Source organism: Castanea sativa, chromosome 5, assembly GCF_040712315.1.
Source record: "Castanea sativa cultivar Marrone di Chiusa Pesio chromosome 5, ASM4071231v1".
NCBI lineage: Eukaryota > Viridiplantae > Streptophyta > Magnoliopsida > Fagales > Fagaceae > Castanea > Castanea sativa.
The window spans coordinates 51,750,797-51,763,066 of record NC_134017.1 but is presented as its reverse complement, the minus strand read 5'-3'; the positions used below and the strand labels follow the sequence as shown (position 1 = coordinate 51,763,066).

At 34.4% G+C, this 12,270-nt stretch overlaps 1 protein-coding gene across 2 annotated transcripts; it reads right to left on the bottom strand.

The window, feature by feature from the left end:
* Positions 1-1,550: 1,550 nt before the first annotated feature.
* On the bottom strand, positions 1,551-12,049 carry LOC142636916 (xyloglucan endotransglucosylase protein 1-like). Of its 2 annotated transcripts, XM_075811211.1 has the most exons (4): positions 12,013-12,049; positions 3,795-4,045; positions 3,402-3,595; positions 1,551-1,962 (listed from the first exon to the last, which is right to left on the bottom strand). In XM_075811211.1, exons 1-4 carry the CDS (start codon positions 12,047-12,049, stop codon positions 1,551-1,553), a joined length of 894 nt encoding a protein of 297 aa, XP_075667326.1. The 2 variants fall into 2 exon arrangements, with proteins under 2 accessions (XP_075667326.1, XP_075667327.1); XM_075811212.1 differs by lacking the exon at positions 12,013-12,049 and having other exon boundaries at positions 3,795-4,091.
* Between the last annotated feature and the right edge of the window lie 221 nt (positions 12,050-12,270).

Here is a 12,270-nt window from a genome sequence, read left to right as displayed (position 1 = left end):
ATATAAAGGAGCAGGAGCTTACTGATAATACTGTAAAAAATCAAGTTGATGGTGACAGTTCCGTGAAACTCGAGTATTAATCGGCATGATGACTCAACAAATTCGGGCCAACCCAAATTGGTACTCGAGTTTCAAGAACTCGAGTATTGTTAACACAGTACCCGAGTCCATAAAACTTGAGTATCAAATGGCATTATGCCCTCACTACATGGCGGCCAACCCAGATTGGTACCCAAGTTTAGTGTACTCGGGTACCACATTATACAGTACTCGAGTCCACCAAACTCGAGTACTAAGTAGCATTTTTTTAATCCGAGATTCCATGCTAGCATGCCACAGTGGAACTATAAAATCTAGTACTCGAGTTTCGTGAGCTCAAGTACTGGAAAAAGTGGTATATCCCCAATTATTTCCGAAACAATGTTTTTTGCCTAAAAATTTTGTGAAAAGGTGATATTGGGCTGATTTGGCCCATATAATTAGTAGCGGAACAGTGTGATGTGCAGAAAAAATTTGACTTTTTTTTTTTTTTAAATTTTGTTAAATAAAAAATGAAAATCGTAAGACTTATAAGTATTATTTTCAGACCATTCGTAATATAATATAATTATTTTCTAACAAAATATAGTTGATATAATATATTAGTTTTTTTTTAAAATTAAACTATTTATATTTGTTTAAATTTTGTACGTTTTTTAATTTTTTTTTAAAGAAAACATAATGCACTTTATATTCAATTATATATAAAACACTATATTTTGTAAACATTATAATGTGTGGTTGATTTTGTTTCTGCTATCTAGTACTCCTTAGTCATTACAAACGATTCATTCTCTATACATCTTGAATGGTTTAAAGAGAAAGCAAATATTAGTAAATTCATCACTTTTATATATATATATATATATATATATATATATATATATATATATATATATATATTTTAAAAAAATATAAGGCTTTAATATCATGAAAAAAATTTAATTTTATTAAAAACCTGCCAACATTACACTAAGAATGTGATGTCATTGTCAATGAATGAACCGAAGTGGATAGAATCGGACCAAAATGGACTGAACTAGACCAAAATGAATCTAATTGGACTGAATGGACCAAACTAGATTGTAGTGGATTGAAATGAGTAGAATGGATTGAAATCATATGCTAAGGTGGTTTAACAAGAGCGTAACAACAATAAATACTACAATTTAATTTTTAAATATTATATAGATATATAATATAGAAACCAAAACAATTTATAATACAGATTCATATAAGTCACTTGAATAACAATTCAAACAAATTAGTAGTTGGGATGTGAATGTGGCAATTTCAACAAGACATTGTAAGTAAGCCCCCTTCAGAATTAGGTATATAATATTCACCTAAGTTGATGGCATATTACATCTTTTATACTCAACAAAATGTAGCCAGAAATAACAAATTTGAATTGTAATCAAACAAAAAAAAAAAGTTAATTGACACCAATAATCTTCAAATGAATATTACACCAAAATATATCTTACAAATTCATACAGATTATTTCGTTCTTAAAGGAACCTAGAGTGCCGGCACTCCTTAGGCCGACCCTCGGGAAATCGCTTAAAATCGGTACAATAGTTGTAAATCATGTAGTACTTTTGCACCCATCTGAGTCTTCTTCTCCCATTTGCATCGAGTCCTAGAGTTTGCCAATTAGCTCTATTAGTCATAGTATTGGTCGACAATGAAGAACAAGAAGATGAGTCCCTGAACCACACACAGGCATTGGCATTGAAATTTCTGTAGTAGGCAGTGAAAGGAGCCTTGGACCAATCTGTTTTCACGAGCCCACCTCTCGTTGCCCACTGGTCTGCGTTCCAAAGGCTAGAGTAAAGCTTCATGGGCTGGCTCTTTGGAAAGGGAATCCCAATGGATTCTTGGTTTTCAAACACTCTTATGGGGATGTTATCCACTAATAATCTGCAAAGGGAAATATGTTAACAAGTTATAATTGATAAATGTCACAAAAAATTTTACTAAAAATTCCAAATTGTGGGTGTAATATTCAAATATTGCGTAAAATTTTTAGGATAAAATAATCTCTTTTTTGTCCCTAAAATATAGTTCATTTTCAATTTTAATCTCTGAAGCATAGTCCCCCCACCCTCCCCCCGCCGAAACTTGGAAATTAAAAGAATAAAGATAAGAGAACAACATTGACATAACAAGATTACCAAAGGAAAAAAAAAAAAAACTTCGATGTAACAAAACTTAGGTGACAAGCTATTAATGGTAGGTAAAAAAATAATGCAATAGTGGACTCAAATAAGAGTAGGGATGGACCCAAGGGGGCTCAGGCCCCCCAAGGCCGAAGAATTTTTTTTTTTTATTGGTTATATTTTTCATTTTTGTAGTTGGGCCCTCCTCTTGCAAAACCTTAGCTCCTCCCTCTTCTCCAATCAGCTGAGTCAGCCTAGCAACAATCCAACTCAAAAACTTAACAAAAAAATAACTTCAACAAAAAAATAAATAAATAAAATTCCTAGGCAGCCTAGTATTAAAAAACAATATTAGTTTGTTTTTTTTTTTCTTCGTTAGTAGATGATTGCATCTTAATGTATTTAAAATCATTATTAAGAACCAATGATTTTGTGTGTTTATAGTTTGTTAATATTATATGGATGCTTATTTGGAGTTTTTTTTTTAATATACTCCGACCCCCTATCTCGAAATCCTAGTTCCATCCTTGAGTAAGGCCTAGTAATAACTTGATACCTAAATTTCGTTTTTAAACTATTGTGCCCATAGCATTACTTAAAATTTAAAAGTATTACATTTGTTCTTTCATATACTTCAATTAACTTTCAAGAACAAATATAAAAACTAATTAAATTACATTTCAAGAGCAAAAATAGGACCTAAATTATTCCGATGTCCCTAACATTTAGTATAGTTTCTAGTTTTTGTTCACAAAACATATAAAAATAATATAAAAAATTAATAAAGTGGATAAAAAGACCAAGTGGATGACATTTTATATTTTAAAGAATGGAAATAAAAAATTTTAAAATTGAGGGATATGTACTAAATTTCAAGGAAATATATATATTTTTTTGGTCAAATTCCTTTTCGTTAGCTAAAACGTGTAGAACTCTTTGTGACTATGATAATATTCATAGACACAAATTTGAAATTTAAACGTTGTCTTATTATTGGAATATTGTTACAACATTTGGTGGGGGGGGGGGGGGGGGGGGGGGGGGGGGTTGGTTTGGGATTCGAAGTAGGCTATGCCACTAGTCAAGTTAAAAGGCTACTTGATACTACCCCCGCCCCCCCCCCCCCCCCCCCCCAAAAAAAAGGTCATATTTTGAGGTGTCAAAAAAATCATGAAACTGAGAAGCTATACGTTATCTTACATGATGCATCGTAGATTCCAAACAATGGAATAGGTGTGGAAATCTTTTGTTGGGTCGAACCAGAGGTAGAATTGTTGCTCTCTATCTCCTTTCCCTTGCGTGAACACGTTTGTATGGACAATATAAGGATCTCCACTCAGGTTTCCCAAGAACTCAAAATCGATCTCGTCGTGGTTTGGTCCTTCTGAGGATAACTGCAACAAACAAAGAATATAATCATTAAATAATAAACTACAGTAATAGTACTATTAGGCTAGTGCAAAATTTTCTATGTTTCTCTTATAATATGCTGAGGGAAAAGCCTTAATAGGTATATTTATAAAGTTTTGCTAACACTTTTTTTTTACTGTATTGGAAGCATGTTATATATGTCAAAATAGTACTAGAATTTACATAGTAAGCCGTGACAGTGCCGGCTGAGTTGCCGGAGACGAGCTTTAGCTGCATGTCGATCCATCCAAATAGATATGATCTTTTGGATTGGAAGCCGGAGCCACAAATCTGGTCAAGATTAAGAGTGAGGAGCTTCCCGTTATCGAGTATCATAGCACGATGTTCACCCCATGTTATGTTGAAATCTTCATAGAAGGTACCAGCATTAGCAACCATGATGGAACTCAAAATGAACAAGAGCAAGAACATCACTGAAATTCTATGATAAGTGTATGTTGCCATCTTGAGAGAGAGAGAGAGAGAAGGGAGGGTGAAGAATTACGCGATTATGTAGGTAATTGTACTCTTAAGAGAGAGCTACAAATTATAAAGAGAGAGTTTCAATTTGATAGTTGGATAATATTGATAAGAGGACTTTATATAGGTAATGGTCCAAGGATGAACTAGCTAGGAATGAGAAAGAGTTGTGGGATGCTTGAGTTGTACATATATCAACTGCGTACAGAGGAATTATAGAGCTGGCAATTTGGTGACTTTAGCTAATGCATGGGGTTGGGGTATCAAGGAGAGAACATTTTAGTGACTTTTGAGGCCGCATTGGATGGTTTTGTTTCATAAGGCGAGGACCAGCTAACCTTTAGTTATGGTTTTCTTTTACTTGAATTATATACTAAGCCATGCAATGCATAGGCAAATGTGCCTGTATATGTTATAGTCTTCTTCAATTGGATGCTTCTGGATAAAGGTGTTTTGATACGTGATAATTAAACTAGTGACTTGCATACACTTTAATCAAAATATATGGCAAGGTTTCGTGGTGGAAATGTCATACAGATGTGTGACTCTTACTCAAGTTGACCATGTTAATTCTTCATCTCAAATGTGGTAATAGTTCAATGTTCTTTCATAAACAATTGAGTGATCACAATATTGAGTGTTCAACGAAGAGGGAAGTGACCATTTAAAATTTTAAACCACTTTGGTAGTGTTGGTCACTCGGAAGCATGTACATTCTAGTCCACTTTAAAAATTTGCCACATTTGAATATAAGGTTTGACAAATACTTCCCAATTACTTGGCAAAAAATTAAAAAAATTAAAAAAAATTAAAAAGCAAATATTTCCCATGTTAAAACGTAATGAATAATCAATAGGCCACCAGAGATTTCGTCAATTTTATCCACCACTTTTTATGACCGTCATGCACGTAGCAGCATACGCAACGTTGTGCAAATTTAAAAGCTATATTTAGTACAATTTTGAAAGGCATAGAATATCACTGGCTCCATTTATCTCTCCGTCTGAAATGTTGATTTTAATAATACCTCATATTATATAGCAATTATAGCTACCAAGTTATAGGCTTTGTCATGGAAACTTACTGATAATGTATGTTGCAGAACAACAATGAAAAGAAAATCATCCTCTAGTAGAAGAGGAAGAACCGAAAAGGACTAGACAAACCAATCATGGCATGTTGCTAAAGCCAGCATGAGCTGTATCTCGTTTCGTATGAAGGGTTCTCTACAGCATAATTGCTATGTTTAGGCTGTGTTTTCTTAGAGGAGAAACTTTGATTTAAGATGTAGAACGAAGGAATTAAGATGACTTGAGAGTTAGGAAAAGGGGGTAGAAATACGAGAATACACGTGAGGGGCGGTGCTTTGCTTTGTAAGTTGCCAACTGTGTCATCCTTAAATAGTTTTAGACTTTGAAACCCAGTTATTTTAGAGTTACAGAGCTTTTTTCACAATTATTCTATGCAACAAATTATGATTAATTGTCTATCATTTTCATAAAAAATCACAAATTTTTTTCTACCATTCACAATCTGTCACATTAAAGTTGTGACATAAAAAGTTGTGGTTCTAAATTTATCCTTGACACAAAAGGACTAAGCTAAATTTAGGCGTATTGACTAATCTTGAAGTAATGCTTTAGACCATAGTTGGTTCCCCTAAAAAATTTCCGCATATGTATAAAATATTAATATTCTTAGAAAATGTGGATTTTTAGTGTCAACATTTTACATAAAATATAGTGTGTATGGTGTGTTTACATTATTAATGTGAAGTAATACTTTTCCACTGTATTTTCCTTTTAGTTAATTGATCTGTGCTAAACAAGGATGGAACCAGAATTTGAAACTAGGGGGGCCAAAGCTTAAAATATTTTTTTTTTATGAAAATAAAAATTAACATCTATTTCATATTCAACAAAATACTACATATAAAATAAGTGTTTCTTAAATATTTGATATTATAAAAATGTCAACAAAGTATAACATAAAAAAAAAAAAAAAAAGTTTCATTATTTCCATATTTCGTAGTTCTATACACCAACTAAAAAAAAGAGGCTTCTCAACAAAAAAAAAAAAAAAAAAATCTAAAACCAAAATAATCACAAACAGACAAGTACTAGTTTATATATATTACTAATATTAGCCACATCACACAAAGTGACAAAAGCAAATTTCACAAGTTCATATATATTATTAATATTAACCACATCACACAAAGTGAGAAAAACAAAATTTTTAATAAAACCAAAACATGAAAGCAATGATCAAAGACTTTGGCCAATTGATCTCACAAAAAAGTCTCTTATGACTCATCAAATACTAGTCTCACAAATTCAAATTCACTCTCACAATTCTGTATTCAGCGCCCATGTCCTACTCCTAGTGGTCCCAGTTTACTTCTATATGGATAAAGCCAAAACAAACAAAAAGTTATAAACAGTGGAAACTCTCAAGTAGTGACCGGTCCACACAATGACACAAAAAGCCTCAATTACACATTACTCAATACAAAGCCACAACCACAAACTACTCTACGGTCCACACATGACACAACACACCAGTGACCAGTCCATAAAAACTAAAAGCCACAATTACAAACACTAAAACACAACAATTCATAAAAATAAAAAAATTAAAAAAAATTAAAATTAAAAAAAAAACGTAGAGGGCAGACTGCAGATGGCTAACCGGCTTAAGGCAAAGCAAGATAAAATAATAATAATAATAAAAAAAAAAAAAAAAAAGAACTTGAGAGAGGAGAGAAATTTTTTAGATTTATCAGACTCGTGTGTGAGAAGGAGCAGGCTGAGCAGCAGCAACAACACCGGATCTGATCTGAGGAAAAGAGCAGCAGCAGCAGTACCCAAATCTAATATGAAGAAAAGAACAGTAGCAGCAGACCAGCAGTGATGGAGGCATTAGGGTAAAAATTGAGTGGAGGAAGAGTGAGGTTAGGGTAAAAATTTGAGAATTGTAATTTAGGTTCAGTTCATATTTATTTTTATTTTGTAGTTGTAATTTGTCGGTTATTATTATTATTATTATTATTTGGATGAGTTAGTCGGTTATTTTTTCAGATTGCATTCCTATGTTAGTTTTTTTTTCCTTAAATTGGGGGGCTATTAGGACGAAAATAAAAAAAATTTCAACACACACACACACATATAGCTTTTATTGGGTGGGGGGGGGGGGGGGGGAGCAATGGCCCCCCTTGCCCTATTGTAGGTTCGTCCTTGGTGCTAAAGGTTGACCATTAGGATTAAATCCTTGGTTAAATAGGGAAATTAATTACTAGCCAGTGTGACCAGAAGACTTTGGATTGACAGTTGAAAATTGAAATTACCATCCAAATCTATGCATTGGGGGAGTTCCATTTTAAATAATGGCATCAATATTTTTAGGCCCAACCAATAATAACTAAAAATCACTCAAATTTCATAGTTTTCTCTCCTCTAGGTAGGAGCCTTTTCTCTCACTATGGGTGAGCTTTTCTTCCCACTACTAAACGTAGTGGTGTCACTCTACTACTCTTTTCATACAGCAGTAACACCTTCAAGTTTCAAATGGATTATGAATTTATTGAAAGGATGTGGAAAATTAAACTCACAAATGAAGAGGGTGAAATCATCCAAGTTTTCCCAAGCCAAAGGGATAAAATTTTGGAGGAATGTTCACTCAGCCTATTTGGAAAATTCTTAACGAATAGACCGTGCAAGCGTGGGGCTTGCCTTTTGAACTCTTTAGTGGAGATGTAGTGAGCGACATTGGGAGAGGAATTGGTCCGGTGGTGGAAGTGGACTGCAAGGGAGCTGCATCAAACCAAGCTAAATTCCTTAGAATTAGAGTGGAGGTTCCATTGGAGAAATCGCTTCGGCGAGGCAACAAAATCAGAGGACCAAAGGGTGAAGTCGTATGGGTAGATTTTAAATATGAATGGTTGATCAGTTTTTGCTTTCGATGCGGTGTACTAGGCCATGAAGTAAAATTTTATACAGCACCAGGGGAGGCAGATACGCTGGAAAACTAGTATGGGGACTAAATGAGGGCGGGGCACCGGAGGGTGGAAGGCCAAGGAAGGAACACCACTCATGGACAGCCACTGAGGAGGGAGACGATGCCGGAAAGTCAACCACCACCGGCAACAAATGACAATGTACACATTAGCACCAAAAATCACGGAAAGGATTTGGCTTTAATTCCATACCATGATACGCCGCTAAATGCTCTAATAGTTACGGATGAGGCAGTATTTTCTCCAAAAACAAATACCACACGGATGAATCTGGACACAATAGGGGAGAAGGGAGAGCAGCAACGGAAAGGACTTGAAGGGCAAGCCAAAAATTCAAGGGAGAAATTATTCAGCGTGCCAATTGATTTCATTGAAGGTAATCTAAATTTTTTTGAGCGGGAAATGGTTAGGATTTCGAATTCTCAAAGAGATGAGGCAAATTTGAGATCTGGTTTAGTCTCTAAGTCAGATTTTGATTTGAATTTGAAAGGGAGAGATAAGGGTGAATCTAGAAAAATGGAAATTGGAGATAAAACCGAAATTCATAGGGGGTCTAGATAGAATCCTCTTCAAACTCAAAGTCTAGCCAACTTAGGCCTTCTGGCATGAACCTAACTAAAGAGAATTTCAAAATGCCTGGAGAGATTCACTCTAAAGTTGGGGAAAATATTGAGATGAGCACAACGTCATTTGAATGTCCTGAGAACTTAGACTTGACAAAACACTCTTTACACAATTGGAAGCGTATTATTTGGGGAGATATGGTTTTGAATTCAAATCAGTCTTCTAGTCTGAAGGTGTTGAGCTCCAAGTGGCATGTTGAAAGTCATGATCCCAATCACTTTGTAGAACTACATCCACATCAGAAAAAACAAGCCATCGATCCATTTGATACCCATTCTTTCTTTCCTCTAACTTGGGTTGGTACTCAATCTCCCCCTTCTCTTCCATGAAAATTCTCAGCTTTTCAAATCCAAAAAAAATAAATAAATATAGTGGGTTTTGGTCTCTGTTGGGGACATATTTTTATGTAATTGACATATCCTTTGACAAAACACACTTTACTTGTATTTGGGTATATCTAAGTAAGTTCAAGATGATCATTACAAGTGGTTAAATTGAAGACATAAAGATTACTCAAGAACTACTCAAGAGAAGTGCAAACTGTAGGTCTCAATACCTCCTCGACAGAAACTCGATCTGTCGAGATTCATTAAAGCTCGACAGATGTCTCGATCGATCGAGCTTATGGGATTCAGTCTATAGCCAGCAAAGTTTTTATTCTAAAAGGCTATTTGTTTATGAGTTTGTATAATTCTTATTGGACTAGGAAAGTCCAAGATTTGTGTAAACCTATTTGGAATAGGAGAGCCCATTAAGCTCCTATTTAAAGGAGGTGGAAAAAGAAAAAAAACTAACCCTAAAAAAGCTTCATAAGGTTTTCTTTTTGAAACCCTAGCCTCCTCCTACAGAAGAAAGAGTTCTTGCTACGTTTCTTGTACGCCTTTGGGTTCTATAACCAAGCAAAGTCTCTTGCACCAACATTGAAGATCTTATTGGTGTTTCTATGTGAAGCTACTGCAAATCAACTACAACAATCAAAGGGTTGCTGTAGAGTTAGTCACGTACTGGGATTCGTGCAAAGGAGTAAGCCGCGTACTAGGATCCGTGCATCAGATTGGTTAGTCACGTACTGGGAGCTGTGCATCAAAAGGAGAGATTGTCACTATAGAAAAAGTCCAATTGGGTATTGGGGTAAGGGTTCAACTGTAGGTTGGTATAAGGTACTGGGATTCCTTTACTTGTAACCGCTTGTTGTGATAATAGTGGATTCTCGGGAGTGGTGACCTTAAAATCGCCCGGTGGGGTTTTTGCCTTGGAGGTTTTCCTCATTCGTAAACAAATCACCGTGTTAAATTTATTTTCCACTGCACTTAGTTTATTGGTGATTTTTTTGTACTACTACGCGTTTGCTTGTTAAATTGGTTAATTAATTGAACTTGGCTAATTAATCAATTAATCTATCACGAGGGGTCAATATGTATTTGGCTTATTAAGTGGTATCAGAGCAGGCACACTCTGATTAGGGTTTAATCTTTGTGTGTGATCCATTGACCCCTGTTGTCATGGAAACTCTTGATTGTTTTAATTTGCATGATCTTGTGTTGAATGATGACGATGATATTCAAGATGCCTATTGTAAGCTTTATAATTTTTGTATGAAATCTCTTGAATATTCTACAAAATTAAAAGCTAAATTTAAAAAGGTCAAGCTTGAAAAAGATGATTTGATTTCAAAGTTGGATGAAACCAATAATTTGAATGAGAATTTTAAAAATCAAATTTCATCTCAGGTGGACAAAATTAAGAGTTTGAAAGAGCAACTTGTTGAATTTAGAACTGAAGTTGAAAATTTAACTAGTGCCAAATTTGTTGTTGAGCCTAACTCAAAAGAAAAATATTTAATATTCGTCCATTTAAAAGGAATAATGAAGAGTTGAAGGCTAATATTGATAGGATAGACAAAGGTAAACAATTTGATGTTAACGCTAAAGTTCCTAAACCTATGTCTAAAACTCCTCCGTTGAATTAAAATTTTGAATTTGTCCCCACTTGTCATCATTGTCATATTGTTGGTCATATTAGGCCAAATTGTCCTAAGTTGAAGTCTTTCTCAACCTCTAAGGTTAGACCTCCTTCTAGGAAGCAAAATAGCTCTAAAACTGCTCATGTTTGTCACCATTGTAGTGTTTTTGGACACACTCGCCCTAATTGTTTCAAATTGTTTCCTCATAAGCGAGTATCAAATAGGTCTCATCCTTCGTCTAAAGGCTATGTACCTATTCTTGGTGAGTTATTAAAAGCTATGAGCTTTTTAACACAATTTCAGGAGAATCTTAATTCTTCTATGTCCTTTAGTAGACATACTAGGACACGTGTCTTTTCATCTTCACAGTCAAAGACTCATGCTGTGTGGGTGAGAAAGGAGCCCAAGACTTAATTGTCTTTTTTGTTTGTCCCCTGCTTTAATTCTTTCTATCTAAAGTAGGACTCTCTTTGCTTGATTTCTTATCTGCTTTTGAAATCATGCTTTCATGCATCTGCATTTTTCTATCGTGCTTTCATGCATATGCATCATTCTTTCATACTTTCATGTTGTTTGTCTGTTTTTGTTTGGTTGTTTAGTTTTTATTTTGTTTTGTTTTCAAAATTTAAAAAAAAAAAGGAAAAATTAGAAAAATAGAAAAGCAGTGTGTATGTGTACATCGGTTCTTGTGAACCTTAAAATGGCCATTGAAACAGAGTTTTCTAAACTTTGTATCGCTTGTGGCTTAGATGAGCATCTTTATGCACAACTAAGCAAGTGAGCTTTGTGCCTATTTGTTTGTGATGAGTAAGGTTAAGTGATCTCTTATACTTAACACTCGTATCACTCTTTTTTACGGGAAGGACTAGAAAATCCTAAGAGAAAGGCATAAATAATTATCTCACCACTATTATCCGCCAATCATGACATGACATCTGTATACTTTGGCATAGCAAAAGTGCAATGTAAATAACATCTGTATGCTTCGGCATAGCAAAAGTGCAATGTCAAAAAGCTTAACATAATTGGGTATTTCTTTTCTCTCCTTATATACTCATGCATGATTTGCTTAATAATATATATATACGCAAAGAAAATAAAAGCAAAAAGAACAAAATGCTTTAAAACATGATTGCAAGCGTGTTTTCTAGGAGATGTGAGAGTTATAGGATGTACCTTGAAGGTGATAGTCCCCATCAAACAGTTATGATTGTGTGTGAGTTAAAGTGATTTTCTCATATCTCAAATCGTCATAACATTGAGACACTTATGCAATCTTGCAATGTTTTTCACACACAACACGCAATATTCTTTGCTACTTTTGATACATGTGCAGGTACAATGTGATTTGGCCATCACAAGGTTTACATGTGTTGATGTATGCTCACTAAACTGTCTTAACTTGTTTTTGAAATATAAAATTGGTTAGACTTGTTTAGTGTGTGTGTGTATGTGAGTTTTTGGGAGCTAAATTTTTAACTCTTTGTTGATTGAGAGGTTAAAATGTTGTTTGGATCTCTAGCTGAGTTGCATGTGTGATTACATTCATATCTATGTTTTTCATTTCTTGAAAAGCT